This window comes from Pongo pygmaeus, chromosome 3, assembly GCF_028885625.2.
Source record: "Pongo pygmaeus isolate AG05252 chromosome 3, NHGRI_mPonPyg2-v2.0_pri, whole genome shotgun sequence".
In the NCBI taxonomy this organism is placed as follows: domain Eukaryota; kingdom Metazoa; phylum Chordata; class Mammalia; order Primates; family Hominidae; genus Pongo; species Pongo pygmaeus.
In genome coordinates this window covers 68,434,702-68,453,070 of record NC_072376.2, presented here as the reverse complement: position 1 = coordinate 68,453,070, position 18,369 = coordinate 68,434,702, and the positions used below count along the sequence as shown (strand labels likewise).

Below are 18,369 nucleotides of genomic sequence, written 5' to 3'. Positions count from 1 at the left end.
AGGTATGCAGTAGTGGGATTGCTGGATCAAATTGTGGTTCTACTTTTAGTTAAGGAATCTCCACATTGTTTTCAATAGCAGTTGTACTAGTTTACATTCCTACCAGCTGCATAAAAGTGTTCCCTTTTCTCCACATTTACTCCAACATCTATTGTTTTTTGATTTTTTAGTTATGACAATTCTTGCAGGAGTAAGATGGTATTGCATTGTGATTTTAAATTGCATTTCCCTGATAATTAGTGATGCTGAGCATTTTTTTCATATGTGTATTTGCTGTTTGTGTGTCTTCTTTTGAGAATTGTCCATTCATTTCCTTTGCCCACTTTTTAATGGGATTAATTTTTTTTCTTGCTGATTTTTTTTGTGTTCCTTGTAGATTCTGGATATTAGTTCTTTGTCAAATGCATAGTTTGTGAATATTTTCTCCCATTCTGTGGGTTGTCTGTTTACTCTGCTGAGCAGAAGTTTGTTTTTGTTTCTTTGTTTCTTCTGCTGTGCAGAAGCTTCTTAGTTTAATTAGGTCCCATTTTATTTATTTTGTTTTTTGTTGCATTTGCTTTTGGGTTCTTAGGCATGAATTCTTTGCCTAAACCAATATCTAAAAGAGTTTCTGGTGTTATCTTCTAGATTGTGGTTTCAGCTCTTAGATATAAGTCTTTGATCCATCTTGAGTTGATTTTTGCATGAGGTGAGAGGTGAGGATCCAGTTTCATTCTTCTACATGTGGTTTGCCAGTTTTCCCAACATCGTTTGTTGAATAGGGTGTCCTTTCTCCACTTTGTTTAGTTTTAACCTACCTGTAGTTCTTATTCTGTTTTTAAATTTAAGGTATCACTAAAAGAATTTGTTCTCCACATTCTATGGTAGCCAGCTCTCTCTTCCCTCCCTTACTTTGCCTACTTGTCTCTTAAGCCAGGGTGCTGCCCATTATGGAATGAATGGACCACCCAAGGAGGTTCCCTATATCTAACCTTGTGGAGACTGGTTTGGTTCTGATTTAGTTCCAAAATGCAAATTCCAATAATTATGGGCAAATGGCCACAAGTCTGCACAGGTTTGATGAACCCCCAAGCAAGGGAAGACTTCTAGATTTTATGCCTGGATTCTGGTTATGAATCTTGCTTTTCCTCCTCTCCTATCTATCAGAATGTCCAATTGAATCTATCGCCTAAACTTTCACACTTGCCCCTTTCTTTCTATTCCGCCACCCCTGCCCTGGTTCAATCCTCTGATATCTCTTTCCTGAACCAATTGCCTTCCTTCTAACTGGCTTCCCCACTTCCATTCTTGGTCAACTACCATCCATTTTCCACTTAGCAAATATGTATATTTTTTATTGTATCAAGTCATCCTTTTTTGTTTTTGTTTTGAGACAGAGTCTCGCTCTGTCACCCAGGCTGGGGTGCAGTGGCGCGATCTCGGCTCACTGCAAGCTCTGCCTCCCGGGTTCATGCCATTCTCCTGCCTCAGCCTCCTGAATAGCTGGGACTACAGGTGCCCGCCACCATGCCCAGCTAATTTTTTGTATTTTTAGTAGAGACGGTGTTTCACCATGTTAGCCAGGATGGTCTCGATCTCCTGACCTCATGATCCGCCCACCTCAGCCTCCCAAAGTGCTGGGATTACAGGCATGAGCCACGGCGCCCGGCCATATCAAATCATCCTTCTGATTAAAAGCCATTAGTCTCCTCCTTTTAAAAATGTTATATTTTATTTTAAGTTCTGGGATACACGTGCAGGATGTGCAGGTTTGTTATATAGGTAAACGTGTACCATGGTGGTTTGCTGCACAGATTAACTCATCACCTAGGTATTAAGCCCCACATGCATTCTGATCATGCATACCTGATGCTCTCCCTTCCCCCAACCCCCAACAGGGCCTAGTGTGTATTGTTCCCCTCCCTGTGTCCCTGTGTTCCCATTGTTCAGTTCCCACTTATGAGTGAGAACATGTGGTGTTTGGTTTTCTGTTCCTGCATTAGTTTGCTGAAGATAATGGCTTCTAGCTTCATCCATTTTCATGCAAAGGACATAATCTTATTCCTTTTTTGGCTGCATAGCATTCCATGGTGCATATGTACCACATTTTCTTTATTCAGTCCATCATTGATGGGCATTTGGGCTGATTCCATGTCTTTGCTATTGTGAATAGGGCTACAATAAATATATATGTGCATGTATCTATAATAGAATTATTTATATTCCTTTGGGTATATACCCAGTAACGGGATTGCTGGGTCAAATGGTATTTCGGTTCTAGATCCTTGAGGAATCACCACACTGTCTTTCACAATGGTTGAACTAATTTATATTTCCACTAACAGTGTGAAAAAGTTCCTATTTCTCTGCAGCCTTGCCAGCATCTGTTGTTTCTTGACTTTTTAATAATCACCATTCTGACTGGCATGAGATGGTATCTCATTGTGGTTTTGATTTGCATTTCTCTAATAATCAGTGATGTTGAACTTGTTTTTATATGTTTGTTGGTTGCATAAATGTCTTCCCTTGAGAAGTGTCTGTTCATGTTCTTTGCCCATTTTTTGATGGGGTTGTTTGTTTTTTTCTTATAAGTTTGTTTAACTATTCTCTTCCCTTTATACTTAGAAAAAAATTCTAAATTTCTCACCAGGGCTCTCATAACACCCCTCCTGATCTGGCTGTATTTCTGCTCCGTTGTCATCTCCTGTCACTTTCCCCTGACCCAGTCTACTCTCTACTTCCTCACCTTGAGGCTTTTGCCTGTGCTCTTCCATTGCCTGAAAGAACTTCCCAGTCTTCCACTGGCTCTTTGCATGCCTGGCTCTTTATTATCCTCCAAGTCTCAGCTTAAATGTGCCTTTCTCAGAGTCTTTCTGTGACCACCATACTTTGAAAGGTCTTTCTTCTCTCCTTTAATTCTCTTTCACGGTGATCTGCTTTTCTCATAATAGCACTTATGAGAAAAGTTAGAGAGTGAAGTCACAACTGGGGACTTAAAAAAATAAACTTGCTTGCATATTTATGATCTATCTCCCCAACTAGCCTGGAAGATCCAAAGTGTTACTGTCTTGCATTGCTGAATTGACACTGTTGTATCCCCAGTACTGAGCATCATGCCTGGCTCATAGTAAGTCCTCAATAATCTGCTCAATGAATGAACAGATATGCTACAAAACATTTAAATAGAACGTCAGTCTGATTAAAACAATTGTTAGCATATGAATGTACTTTTCTTTCTTCTTTCTGTATGTCATCCAAGCATGTGAAATTAGCATATATGTTTGCTTGTATGTGCATCTGCTTGTATGTGTTAGGAGAAAAATACCCAAGTTCTTCATTCCTGCTTGTATTTTCCTCCTTTTCTTGATCCATTTTCTACAGTTCATTTTCTCTTAAAAAAAAATGTTCATTTTCACATATTTACTTTTAAGAACTTGTTACATCTTTATATTTGAATTAAATATATTAGTTTCCTTTCAATCTCCAATAGCCATATTATCAAGTTAATGCTATTTTTTTGCTTTCTTTTCATCTTTAGGCATTTCATTCATTCATTCATTTCTCATTTAAAAAATATACCATGTGACAGGAACTGTTTAGGTACTGGGGATAGAGATGAATAAAATAAAATTATTGCCCTCAAATAGTTTATAGTGTGAATGCAATGAGGTAAATGTGAATGGAGTGCCGAGAAGGGGAAACAAACTTTGCTTGGGAGAATTGGGGATACTATGTGGAAGGCCCTTGCCGAGTGGGCATTTATTAGAGGAGGAAGCAGGTGGGGGATGGAATTTTCGGTGTCTGGTTAGGATCTATGGGATTGACAGGGATGCTGTTAGCACATTATTTCTCAGGCTGCTTCACTCTCTAAGTGAAAATCCCAGTGTTTTGCCTTCCACTGTTCTTCCATCCAGAGGGAAGGATAAAGGCTGGTGTGAGTTTGGAAGGCAATTGCACTGTCTTAGCCTCAGGACAAGTGCTATGATATCTGGCAGGGTCAGAGAAGTCAAGAAGACTTTGTCAATTCAAGTCTCACTGTTCTGGGGCAACTTCATTGAGGACCATTGGTCTTCATTCAGTATCATCTATCTCACTTCCGTTTTGTTTTTTTGTTTTTTTTTGTAGACATATTCTTACTTTGTCACCGAGGCTGAAGTGCAGTGGCACAGTCATAACTCACTGCAGCTTCAAACTCCTAGTCTGAAGAGATTCTCCCACCTCAGCCTCCTGAGTAGCTGAGACTACAGGCACACGCCACCACACCTGGCTAATTTTATTTATTTATTTTTTATACAGACAGGGTCTCACTGTGTTGCGCAGGCTTGTCATGAACTCCTGAGCTCAAAAGATTCTCCTGCCTTGGCTTCTCAAAGCATTGGAGTTACAGACATAAGCCACTGCACCCAGCCCCACTTATTTTTTAAACTAGGTAGACCTAAATAATATGATTTATTATGATTTGTCTACCATGAAGAGGATGTGAAACTAACTATGACAGAGATACAGTGAAAACTCAGAGAATTTGTGCTCAATAAGTAGTAGAAGTCAGAGGCAGGAAGACATGAAGTACTTGATTGTCAAGGGTGATTGTGAGGACTTTATAGGTGGGCACATAATTTTTTTAAATATTGAAGAAGTTTGCAGCCCCAAAGTCCAAAGCAATAAAAATCAATGTTGGTATATTATAGAAAAATGGAGATTTTGTAGAGAAAGCCAACTTGGGGCTTTGATGTAATTAGAGCAGATGAATTAGGTGGGTGAGAAGGAGAAATTGAACAAGTTTCTTTGTTGTTTATATTCTAATACTAATAGTCTTTTGGGGGTAGTAGCTCTATAATTTCCTAGTGTTTGACATTGAGCAAAGGATGTTAGCATGTTTTAGCGTACAAGTCCACCACAATATTTGCAATATTACCTGATTGAATGCAGATGTCTTTTAACTTGATCTTGTTTATGTTGAACTGTCATATACCAGAAGTTCCTAAGTGAGCCTCTGCCTTGATTTAGAAAGTCTGCCAATTTTGAAAAATCTATCTTTAGTTACTGATTTATCTTACAGTCTGGCTGAAACTGAAACGAATCTTGAAGAAAGCAAGAACAGATCGGCCATATCCCTTTTGGCTGCAGAGGAGGAAATAAGTCAGCTAAAAAAGCAGTAAGAAAAAAATTACAGGATTATTGCAGCCTAAATCATTGAATTTAGCTTTTTTGGTGCTCCATTACAACATGAAAGAATCTGTTCACCATCAGAGAGAAAATGCAGAAATATTTTTATTAATTTTATATATATATTTACTACAAAAATATTGCTTATCTACTATAGAAAACTTCCAAAGTACAACATAGTATAAAGGCAAATAAAAACCCTTTCATAATTGCAGAGCCAGTGACTGTTACCATTTTACATTCTTTCCAATTAATATATTAAAAATAGAGTTGAGACTACAGAATAAAATATATAAGTATACGATTTTAGATCCTAACTTTTCACCTGACATTGTTTTCTCTATCACTAATAAAAAATACTGCAGAAGTTAGTTTTAAATAGGTTCATTATGGTCCATCATTTGGGGATTTCCCTCATATTGAATATTTACTTGTATACTAATTTTCAACATGGGAAATAATATTGGGATAATTTTTGTGGAAAAATCTCAGTTGAACTGTCATATTATTCCTTAAAGATAAACTTCTAGAAGGGGAAAATTAACATTGATCTTTTAAGGTTATACCTTCCTGGATCTTAATTTTGATCTCCCCCTCCCAAAAGAGTAAGTGGGGGGTGTGTTTTACACACACACACACCCCTTTTGATTATCTTCACACGTGTTCCAATGGTTCTGATTTCGTTAGGAACACCCATAAATCTTAGCTAGGAACACTGTCCTATTTTCTACTTCTGTCTTCCCCTTCCTTATCATTTTAATCTCTAATTTCCTATTTGTTATACCTTCTCAAATCCATCAATCATATTACTCATCAATTACCTATAGCACCAATTCTGTTCTTTACTGTTTGTAGTGCAGCTTTTCATTCTATTATATCTTTAGCTTCTTTGCATCCTTCTTAATCTTACTAACTTTCTTATCTTCTTAATCTTACCTTTTCATTTTACACCCTTGTCATTTTCATCACAGCATCTTCTCTTCTCCCGGCTTTTGCTCTTGTTTTATGGTGGCCATGCCACTTTGTATCTTGATAAGGATGCCAATTTTATTTCTAAAGATTTTTTTTGTTTGCTACATTATTTTCATAGGTTCACACTTCTAGCTAGTTTTGTGGATGTTATTCAATTTCCATTGTAGTTTTCTCTCATATTCCAACTGTTCAGAGAATCAAAGATTCTAATTAATATTAAATATTCCAATTAATATGTTAAAAATAGAGTTGAGACTATTCAGAGAATCAAAGAACTAATGAGGGTAGGAGATTGTGTTTTAGACCAGCTTCCTGAATAGCTTTTGGAGGTCAAATGAGCATGCAGTTAAGATCTGTCCAACATGGGACAGTATGACTATGGGTCCAGTGTTTTTGCTAGAGGATCTGCATGAGTGTCCTTTCTTTAGGAACTTTTCCCCAGGCAAGCTGCAGACATGGAATGGCACCCTGACCCTGGCAGTTCTGCTCCTTGCTAATTTGTTCATTCATGTGTATTTCCATCAGAGTTTCCCAGTGCAATAATGGCAGGCTGAGTAGGGTCTGTCGTTAAGCATGCCAATTGCTGCTTATTACCTTTCCTTCCTTCCTTCACTCCCTCCCCTCTCCTCTCTTCCCTTCCTCTGCCCTCTCTCTTTGCTGTTCAGGCTTAAATCTCTTCAAGCTCAGGAGGATGCCCGCCACAGAAACACAGATCAGAGGAGCTCAGAGAATAGGCGGTCAGAGCCTCAGAGCTTGGAGGAGTGGAGGTTGGAGCAGTGGAACTCACTCAAGCGGAATGCAGACCAGCGGGACACAGAAGCCATGTCCGACTATAAGAAACAGCTCCAAAACCTGAAGGAGGAGATAGCTGTTCTGTCTGCTGAGAAACGTGCACTCCAAGGAAGGTCAGACAAACTCCCAAAGATCTTCTCATTTAGGCTCTTTTTGCTGAGTTAAGGGATCGCGGAGGGGGAAATAAGTAAAATGATAAAATGATACCCTGAACCAAAACTTCAGCAATCTGCCAAGCTTTGAATTGTAAAGGGATTGTTTTCTTAACTGCACCCCTTCCAGAGAGAGAAAATACCTCCTGAGTTGCCAGCACTTGGACACTAATTAACTTTGGGCTGAGAGATACGGAGAAGGAAAGTTCTTTTTTTTTTTTTTTTTTTGAGACAGAGTCCCGCTCTGTCGCCCAGGCTGGAGTGCAATGGCATGATCTCAGCTCACTGCAATCTCTGCCTCATGGGTTCAAGTGATTCTCCTGCCTCAGCCTCCTGAGTAGCTGGGATTACAGGCATATACCACCATGCTAGGTTAATTTTGTTTTTACTTTTAGTAGAGATGGGGGTTCACCATGTTGGCCAAGCTGGTCTCGAACTCTTGACCTCAGGTGATCTGCCTGCCTCCACCTCCCAAAGTGCTGGGATTACAGGCATGAGCCAACACGCCCGGCTAAAGGAAAGTTCTTTGGCTTGAAACCAGATTTGTGCGGGCCTATGGTGCAAGAGGTGGTACCCTCATGGAAAAAATGTTCTGTAATATGAGGGGTCATTTTCTCTGAGGCCTGGGAGTCCTCCCTCCAGGGATACTGTCCATTTCACTGCAGGGTATTTCCCTTTTATATCTGACTTTGATGGCATATGTAGGTGAAGTGTTCTTGTGAAATCCCTTTCTACTTATGGACAGATTTTAAGACAGGTCATCCAGACAGTGTTAAGTAAGGACAAAGTAGATGTTTCTCTGGAGTCTGCATTTCCCTTATTCTTTTTAACAACCCCCCTCAAGCCCCTAATGTGTTCTGCTCCAGGCTATGAGAGCCCCCATTCCCGTTCTCTAAATGTCACCACAGTCTTTAATTTTGGGGAATCATTCTGTCAGTGTTGGGTTTGTGCCCACTTGTATTGGCTTCCAAGAACCTATTCTGTGCCTGTTTGACATGGTAGTAGTATTTACGCCATGGGAATTGGAAAACACCATAAGTAAGTCTTGCCCTACCCAACCCAACCTCCCTGACTGTTGTACTCAGTTTTGCAGTACTTTTTGCCAGGTAGTTTCTTCTGTAAATCCTCCCTTTATGGAGACCCATTTACTTCAGGCTAGCTAGTCTGATAATTTACTTCGTACTTGAGGGCAATGTAACTTTTTACTGATACAGTAGTTTACAATATACCCAGTACTTCCACATGTATTTGCTCATCTGACCTTCCAATCCCCACCTCCACCCTAAAATAGGGCAAAGGTTATGTATGTGAAAACTGGGAATTCCAGCTACTTAGGACCTAGGTTGTGGTGGGGAAGATTGCTTGAGCCCAGGAGTTCTAGACAAGCCTGAGCAACATGGCAAGAACTCATCTCTAAAAAAAAGTTAAAAAAATGAATAAATTAGCTGGGTATGCTTGTGGGCCTAGATCCTCTGGAGGCTGAGGCAGGAGGAACTCTTTAGCCCAGGTGTTTGAAGCTGCAGTGATCTATGATTGAGCAAGGGATTTTTGGAAACCAGTCAGTAAAGGTTCTGGCCCAGTTTTTGTTACTTTGGGAGAGTGTGTTAAGCCATTTGGCTTGTCTGAAAATTTCTTGGACGTGAGTTTCCACTCTTCCAGACACATTAATGTAGATCAACAGGTTTTACTGATGACAGCAACTTGTTCAGCTAGGAGATAATCTAGAGCTCGTCTATTTCAAAAACCATTCCTGCTAGTGAGCCTAAAGACTTTTCTAGCAACGATAGACTTGCACCAGTATTTGCTAAGGCCAGTATTTGCCAGTATTTCAAGGGAGGTGGTAAGTTCCCATAGTGATTTCATGGTAAGTAAAACCTCCCCAAGGGGCAAGAGTTATGATAGTTCCCACAACTCTGGCCACAATAAATCCTAGGGTCCTTTTTCTTCTAGAATGGGATTCTAGATTGGAAGCTATGTTCAGGACAGTGATTTGAGTGGGAGCTATTGTACCCAGAGTATGAACATCATAATGAAGAGAATTATGCAGATAGAATAAAGCCAAAGCTTGAAAGGAGTTTAAATAATTTTTAGCAGTGCCGCAAAGCCGTAAGAGCCCAGGAGTGGCAGCCAGGTAATATGGTGTTGATTAGTTTGATTAAAATGTTGGAAACAAAGGAAAGGGGCCTCTTGACAGTTTTTGAGAGGCCCCATGTGAGAGGAAAAGTCATGTTAATGTCCCAACTGGTTGGGTGAGTGGGGGGCGCGGCGGTGGTGTTCAAAACCAGGGAAGCGTATGTGCAATGAATAGGATATAAGTGGCATGATGGTTTTTTCTGACATTGGTTATATCATTCTAGTAACATACATGAGTGGTATTAGGAGTGCAAGGGGTGGTGTATACTGGAGGCCTTACTATACTGGTTTGCTTGAAAGGCTTAAAAATGGGCAGTGATTAGATAGATTCAGAGTTTTGTTGTAAGAGCCTAAGGCCTCAAATCGGTTAATGTTACCCACAGGAGTACCATTATAACAGGGTGTACATCCTAAAGTAACATTACAAATTAAAGAACTTCCAATGATGTTATAAGTATGGATGGTGGGGGGAGTACTAAGATTACACAAAGGTGGAGGTATTTCCCATTTTACCAGCATGGAGAGAAATGGTTGGGGTAAGAAGGTGTGATAAGAAGACTTGCACAGCCGCAATTAGATTTACCCAAGGCTCATCCATAGAAAAGGAAAAGACAGGGGCCTAGAAGGACTCAAGGCCCCACCAGTTATCTAGAGGATGACTTTCAGAGGCTTGGTTATAATCCAGGAATAGAGTTAGAGGTGCATGTCCTTCCCCTTGTCCTTGTTCTGCAGAACCCCCTTGTCAGGTATGTTGGTGAGGTTGTGGCTGTGATGGCTTAGGAGAAAGAAGTGCCTGTCCGTCACAAGGGAGGGAGGGACACTCATTTTTCTGATGATGCTCTTGTTTGCAATGAGAACAGGGTCCTGGGGATGGCTTGTAACCTGGAGGTTTTGGACATTTTCTACTCTAGTGTCCTGGATTTCTGCAGTGATGACAGGCCCGTGTTCTGTTAGTGTTATGGGGACAAGCCTTGGGGTTATTGGCTAATGAAAAAGAATGTGCCAATGCTGTCACCATGTAATTAGTGTGGTGCTGGCATTTTTCCTTCTGCAATAGAACTGTTTTTGTTTTGGATATTTCCTTCTGATTATTGAAAATCTTAAAGCCTACATTTAATAAAGTAAGAAAGGGAGTTTGTAGGCCATGCTCTAATTTTTGGAGTTTTTGTCTGATGTCTGGGGAAGTCTGACTTATAAAATGTATGGCCAGAATGGATAGACTCTTAGGAATTTGGGGGTCAAAACTTGTGTATTTATGCACGTCCTTCACCAGTGTAGCCTGGAAAAGGATGGAGCTCTCAGATGGCTCCTGAGTGATTTCTTGTAATTTAGAAAAATCAACAGCTTTTATTACTGCCTTTTTCATTTCTTCCAACAAAAAAGAGATCATATAATCTCATCTGCCCCTGCCTCTCTTTGGGCCGGCGTCAGCCACCCGGTATTGCCAATTGGGTTCTGGGTCAGGGACAGCTTCTGCCCCGGCTTTATCATTGTTAGGATTATGAACATGAGCTTCATCTGCCCAAGCTTGACCATATGCGTGACCTTTCTTCATGGAAACAGCAAGTAGTTAATACCACAAATATGTCTTGCTAGGTTCAATCAAAGGCAATAGTTAAAACCTGAAATTCTTGAATGAACTTAGAGGGATCCTGGTTAAATGAACCCAAACTTGGATTAAATTTGTGAAAAATCAGACATTGGAAAAGGGACACGAACTTGGATTGCTCCTAAATCTCCATTAGCTACCTCATAGAGAGGAAAAACATTTTGGGATTTTCCGAGGACTGTACTAGTGGCATATGTAACTCCTGTGTGAGTATCTGACAGGGATAAAGTATCTGGACATGGGGGTGGTTGATTAGGGGATGGAGCAGATGGGGAGAGTGTAGGTGAAGCAGGAGCAGGCTGAGGACAGTGTGATAGGCAAAAGGGTCATCTAAGATACCAGACTCGAGGAGGGAGGAAGTTTCTTGGAAGGATACATGAACATTTTTATGTAATTTTGAGTTTTGGGATAAAGCCAAAAAGACCTGAACATATGGGATAAAGACAAAAAGACCAGAACATATCCTTTTTGAGGGTCTGGTAAAATGCATCTACTTGTAAAATAATATCGTGATGCAAAGTTCCATTAATAGGCCGATTTGATGTATTAGGGATTACAAAAGAAAATTATATGCTTCCTTTTGAGCGTTTATGGGTCAAAATGGGACTGATTTTTAAGAACGCATGCATTCTGGAGATGTATAGAAATTCTAGTTGCTTATAAATTTTTGGGAAAGAGGTCTGGTTGGTACCAGACTCTAGCATCTGGTGATGCTAGAGTCAGATAATAGGGAAGTCTAATCACTTCTGAATTCCTCAGATAAGGAGTTTTGCCTCCGGATGGTCGGATTCATTGGCCACCAGGTGATCTTTGCTTTACTCAAGAAGCAAATCAAAGGATTTCCCTTGCTGATTCTCGCTCACCAACAGGTCCTCCAGGAGCCGGTCTCCCAGCCCTGCCCCTCCCAGCCGCAGCCGTAGCTGCAGCCGCAGCAGATCTGCCAGCCCCTCCACCGCTGTCAAGGTCAGGAGCCCGTCCCCAAACCGCTCCAAGCTGTCCAATGTGGCGCGCAAGGCTGCCCTCTTGTCCCGGTTCAGCGATTCCTATTCCCAGGCCCGCCTGGACGCGCAGTGCCTGCTGCGGCGCTGCATCGACAAGGCTGAGACCGTTCAGCGGATCATCTACATCGCCACAGTGGTATGTGACGCCTGCGGGACTCCCGGCTCCTTAGGGCAGCCGGGAGACAAGTTTGGTAACGTGAATGGAACAACTTACAAAGACTAGTGGATCCTGAGGTCACTGAAGTGGGGGAGATTCCAGTCTCCCCATCTGTCTCCTTCCTTCTCTTTCTTCCTCCTTCCCCTTCTTCCTCCTTTCCTATTTCCTTCCTTCCTTCTTCCCTCCATCCCTCCCTCCCTCCTTTCTTTCCTTCCTCTTTGTCTCTTCCCGTCTCTCTCCCTCCCTCCCTTCCTCTTTCCCTCCCTCTCTCCATCTCTTCCTCCTTCTTCCTTTCTCCCTTCTTCCTCCATTGTTTCCTTCCTCTCTCTCCTTCCTTCCTTCCTTCCTTCCCTTTCATTACTAATATTTGGGGGGTGAATCATTTTCACAATCAATAACTATTCATATATATATATATGAATAGTTATATAATATTTAGTTAGTTAGTTAGTTATATTGACCAGGCATTTGTTTAAGAAGTATCCATAAACGCAGGACTATCTCAAATGGGTTTATACAAAGTAGATTTGCACTGTACCTTTTGTCTAATATGGGCATATGCACACACAGTGGATATATCATTGCTAATGGCTGTCATTTGGTTTACTTTAGTTCTTAAAAAAATGAGAAGGTTGTGATTGTGTTAATGCTTCTGTTTGTTTAATTAAGAGTAGTTATTAAAACTGCTTACATATCAGCTATTTGAGTATGGCAAATTTTAAAAGTACACATATGTATCCTTAATTTCCAAAACAAATATGTTTGTTCTATGGGTTAGTGCCATACTAAGATACTGAGAGTTCATGAGGAGAATTGTTAAATATTAAGAAACAAAACAAAACATTGGTATGAGAGCAGAATTATCAGAAATACTGAACTTTATCCTGTATTTATTCATTTAAATCAGGGTTAGCAAACCATGATCTATGGACCATATCTGGACCTGGCTCATATTTCTAAGAGAAATACTACTGTCTGAAAGCTAAGAATGTAAGAATGTTTTTAGATTTTTAAAGGGTTGTAAAAAAAAAAAAAGACAGAAACTGTATGTAGCTCAACATGCATACAATATTTGCTATCTGGCTCCTTATTGAAAAGCATTTGCCATCCCCTGGTTTATATAATTAAGAACCACTTACTGAGTTAGTTAAAGCTCTGTCAATGTACAGGCCACGTCTTCCTTGCATAACTGAGTTTTCCCAACGCTTACCACACCATAAGCATTTAATAAATATTTGTTGAATTGACATATGCCAGGACACATGTCTGAGTCTGGATATGTGTTTATAACATAAACACTAGACTGATAATTTTCTCTTATTTCTTGACCAGTAATGTGTTATTGCTATGGGCTCATAGCAGGGGATTTATTTCCTTCAAATTCTGCACTGTCCTGCTTCCTCCACTCAGAATTTCTAGCACAATAGTCAACTGTCTTGATGTTAGTGAGCATGGATTATTATATGTTTATGTACTTTTCAAAGTTAGAGATGTATTTTCTTCCAGATTAAAAATGTTTTTGATCAACTGTGTTTAGTTATCAGAAGACCAATATGATGTTGAAGCTCGGATTCTTTCTAATTCCTTGTTTTGGATCTTTTCACCTACCTCTTTTCACCAAATAAATTTGCTGCGTTTTTATGTGCAGGAGGCATTCCATGTAGCAAAAATGGCATTCAGACACTTCAAGATCCGTGTGAGAAAATCGTTGACACCATCTTACGTGGGGTCGAATGACTTTGAGAATGCTGTCTCAGATTATGTCATTTGTCATCTTGATCTGTATAATTCTCAAAGCAGTGTCAATGTAAGTGTTGAGTCTCTTATTAGGACTGGTTTGCTGCTGCTGCTGCAGTTTATATTGAGTACTAATAACTCAGAAATCCATCCAGTATTTAGTATTAATTCTATGTAATGAAAAAGAAGAAGGGAACAGCATTCAATTTACTTGGTAGTACCTGCCATTATTGACTGTTTCTTCCTTAAACATATTATGGGGGAAAATTGTCTGAGTTTCTTTAGATAGGCTGTTATGATCAGGAGATGGAATATCATAGTTCTTAAGAGCAAGGATTTTGGGAAAAGTAAGTATGGATTTGCTTCCTGACACTAGCTGTGTGATCTTACACATTTACTTAATCTTTATATGCTTTAGTTTTCTAATCCTTAAGTGGGAGTAACAATTTTCATTACTCCATAGAGTCACTGAGAGCATTAAATGAAAGAAAGTAGGCAATTTGCTTAGCACAAGCCATGGCACATAGTTAACACTCAATAAAAGCAAACTATTATAATGTTTGTTATGGATTATGAACAATTCAGAGTTCTGTGTTGGCACATCATACCCTTGCCCAGAATAGAAAAATAAGGAAATGATAAATAGAAGCCATGGAAGGTTTTTTTCCTTGCTTTTTTAGGACTCTCTTGGCTTTTACAGTGTCATTTCTCCTCTGTGTCCTCTTTCCTTCTTCCCTGTGAATGGGTGGCAACATCTTTCTCCTTTTAGCACATGCACTGTTTTTCTGCTTTAACTTGTTTTGGCTCACATTCTCTTTTCCCACCTCCCATCAGTCCTAATATTCTTAGAATGTCAGAGTGTATTTGTCACAGGCTGGTAACAAAGTGATGCCATCTTTTGTTTTGCAGGATGTGATCCGAGCCATGAATGTCAATCCCAAGATTTCATTCCCTCCTGTCGTTGACTTTTGCCTTCTCAATGACTTCATCCAGGAGATATGTTGCATTGCCTTTGCAATGCAGGCCTTAGAACCACCCCTAGATATTGCATATGGGGCAGATGGAGAAGTTTTTAATGATTGCAAGTAAGAGACACAAGAGCAGAAGCTAAGGGATTCATCATGAATACATTGTCTTGTCTGTTTCCTGAAAACAATTTAGGGAAAAGAACTCTGAGTGGGGAAATTAACAGACACTACCTGATTTTCAGGCCCTACCGTATACTTCTCTGTACTCCAGGGCAGGACCCACTCCTAGAGTCATTTTCCATTGAACATATTGGTCTTTGGGAGAGAACTAATGAGGACTTGGAGCCTATCTAGAACACTTTTTTAAAGATGCTCTATAAATACAAATGAGCATTACTTTCTATTGGTTTTTATTGCATTACTCAGGCCAGGCTTCTCAAAGTATGATGTGTGGATCACCCGCATCAGAATTACTGAAGGTACTTGTTAAAAATACACATTCCTGGATTACATTTCCTGACATTTTATGCGGTAGGTCTAAGAAAGGGCTCAGGAATCTGCAATTTAACAAGCACTCAGGTGTTCCTTATGCACACTAATATTTGAAAATTAATGCTCTTGACTCTTTTGTCTAGGACCAATAGATTGCTACCAACTTTTACAGGATAAATATTCCCCTTATAAATTAAAATACATTAAACTAATTTAAAACATTGTATTGTGATTTCTTGAGATCACAGGATATAGCTGGAGATTATCTGGGAAGAAATTAAGCTAGTGGTTAAGAACACAGGCTCTGGCCTCAAGCTGCTTACGTTCAAATTTCAGCTCCATCACCTATTAGCTGTATAATGTTAGGCATGCCACTTAATTTTTCTATTTCTTAGTTTCTTCTCTATCCAATGGGGGAAATAATAATGCCTACTTCCTAGGGTCATAGAACGTTAGTTGAGATAATTCAGACAAAGCACTTAGGATGCTGCCCGGCATGAAGTGGGTGCCCAGGAAATATTCACTGTGGGTTTTTGTTCAGGTTGTAAAGTTATGCCCAGCATTCCTGCAAGCTTGTTGATGAGAGAGGATGGATAGTACCACTCAGAATCATTCACTTTCTTTCACTTATGCAAATCACAACAATAATGAACTTTCCAATTGCCTTATAGCATGTCATATTTTCTTGCCATTGTCCTGCTTCTAGTTTCTCCAACATGGATCAACTCATGGAAGAGCTGATATTAGGACATTACACTGCAGTTGGGTCTTTTTGGTTCCACAGAGCACATTATCTTCATTTGTCTCCCTTTATTCCTTTCTCCTTTAGAGGATGGAGAGTGCCATTCAGAACCATTCACCATTTTAGTTTATGGAATCTGCACATGTCAAAGACTTCTGTAGGGCCTCTTGCTGACATGCCTTTAACCAGAGGGAATGTGCAACTTCTAGGGCATTCTCTGGCCTGTGTGCCTGGACATCTGTGCAGCTGGAATTGGATTTTCTAACAATGATTGGATTTAGTTCTACTTCTAGAACTTCACAGAACAAGGCTAACCCTTTTTCACCCTGGCAGCCTTTTGTACATTTGAAAACAATTACTCAAACCCTCCTCCTTCTGGCCTCAGGACTTCAGGGTTTCTTCATATGAAGTAGATTTGGGAGTTCTTGACAAATAGATTCATTGTCTTGTTCTTGATCCGTGCACCTTTTAAAGAAAGTGAACTGACCAGCCTAGAGGGACTAACACCCTTTTTATTCTTATTCTCCATTAATTCAGCTAACTTACAGTAGTTTTTCTTTCTTTTTTAGCCTTCTAACAGTGTTTATTCATTTTGAGTACAACTGAAACCTGCTGTATTTTTACTTGTACTGTGACTAAACCATATATCTCCTCTATTTGTGCAAATGCTTTTTAAACTCAATTATAGGACCTCATATGTATTCACGTTTTATTTTATCTTATTAAATTCAGCTTATTGTTCCAGCCTGTTGAGCTGTTTTTAATTAATGTCATCTTTTTTTTTTTTTTTTGCTAACCACCTGCATCTTTGAGCATGTTTTCTATATTTCATACAACTCATTCATAAACATGATAACTTATCACGGGATTGAGAGAGAGCCCTCAGCATCTTCCTTCGGGTTTCTGTTGATCCATTAATTACCCCTCTTTGGATATGATCATTTAATTAGTTTCCAATCCACCTACTTAAGTTAATCATCCTCCTATATTTCTTTTATTTTGTCCACAAAGACAGCATGAAAAATTCTATGGGAAGCCTGATGGGACTTCAGATAGCTAGTCTACGTCTTTAGAATTCCCCTGAATTGCAACTCTTGTAATCCTGAGAAGAGAAGGAATACAATTAGTTTGACACAATTTGGTCTTAGTGCATCCATGCTGGGTCCCAGTTATCATTAGTTCCTATTCTAAGAGGCCACAAACATTCTTTAATAACAGAATTTGATCTATATTTACTCAGATCTGAGCGTAATACAAAATGAAAATTCACACTGATGTTTTCCCCTAGATATGCTCCATAATTTCTTAACTTCTCTTTCTTGTTTTGTATATTGAAAACAGATACCGCCGCAGCTACGACTCGGATTTCACTGCTCCCTTAGTCCTCTATCACGTGTGGCCTGCTCTCATGGAGAATGACTGTGTCATTATGAAGGGAGAAGCTGTCACCAGGAGAGGGGCTTTTGTACGGTGGCCTTGCATAGTGACAATTCATCCGAAGTGTTTGATTCACAAGTTCGAGAACATTTATAAACCCAGAGATTCTATAAAAGAAGTTTATAAAGAGTTGATAAGATTTCATACAAAGGAGAGGTTGGAGATGATCTCGGAAAGAACTGATTCTTTTCCTTGATTCTTCCATAATTCTGCATAATTTCCTGGCAGTAATTTCTTTACTTCTTGCTTTATTTAGAAGATGGAATCAGCCATATTTACCTCCTCCATCTTAGAATTATTATGATATTTTAAAAACAAAGCCCTTTGAAGTTATCTTGTAGGAGGATTTCCATAATCCTAAGCACTTAAAATCAATTAACTTTCAGGAAACTATTTGCCAAATTTTTACTGACAATTCTCTATTTTGGGAAACTGTGAATGTGCCCTGTTTTTCTCTCCTTGGTATGATGTGTATGGAGGGGAGGGATGGAGACAAAGAGGGCAGAGGAGGCGGGAGAGAGGAACCAATCAGTTTGGGAAGGTCGCTTCCTATATCCATTGGTTATAGAATGTTTTGAACCTACAGAATGTTCAATACTTGAACAGCCTTTAAAATGGAGTCTTAGGTACCGTATGTGAGCATGTGGGTGTGTACGTGTTGTAGTGGGGATTGGGTGATGGAACTGGTAGTGCTTGGATATTCTGCATAGTTTATGTTATGTAGTTTTAACTCTTTCCTAGAAAGAGTTAAGTGAAGCCCCTTAGTCCAGGATGATGCCCATAGCTGGCTGATCTCTGTTCCTGTTCTCCTTGAACTGAAGAATAGGGGAAGTGCTTTATGGCAGCTTTCACACATACAGTGGAGAAGGGGAATATTTTATTTTAAAAGAACTTGAGAAAAGGGTTTTTGTAGCTTAAAAATCCCATTACAGTGAATACTATCTTAAAATGTTTTGTTCCATAAATGTTGAGTCCTTAGCTGGGCATGGTGGCCCACACCTGTAATCCTAGCACTTTGGAAAGCCAAGGCAG

The 18,369-nt window shown here is 39.7% G+C and overlaps 1 protein-coding gene across 8 annotated transcripts in view; it reads left to right on the top strand.

Moving 5' to 3' along the window:
* SPATA18 (spermatogenesis associated 18) overlaps positions 1–18,369 on the top strand; it is a 45,118-nt gene that overhangs the window by 13,421 nt on the left and 13,328 nt on the right. For 3 of the 8 annotated variants that reach the window (XM_063663691.1, XM_063663695.1, XM_063663694.1), the window contains 5 exons: positions 6,783–7,022; positions 11,673–11,940; positions 13,610–13,768; positions 14,608–14,783; positions 17,242–17,365. In XM_063663691.1, coding sequence (XP_063519761.1) covers positions 6,783–7,022; positions 11,673–11,940; positions 13,610–13,768; positions 14,608–14,783; positions 17,242–17,365 — 967 coding nt within the window. Of the gene's footprint in view, positions 1–5,038; positions 5,135–6,782; positions 7,023–11,672; positions 11,941–13,609; positions 13,769–14,607; positions 14,784–17,241; positions 17,416–18,369 lie in introns of all 8 variants that reach the window. The other 5 variants (XM_063663690.1, XM_063663692.1, XR_010126052.1 and 2 more) reach the window with 4 other exon arrangements.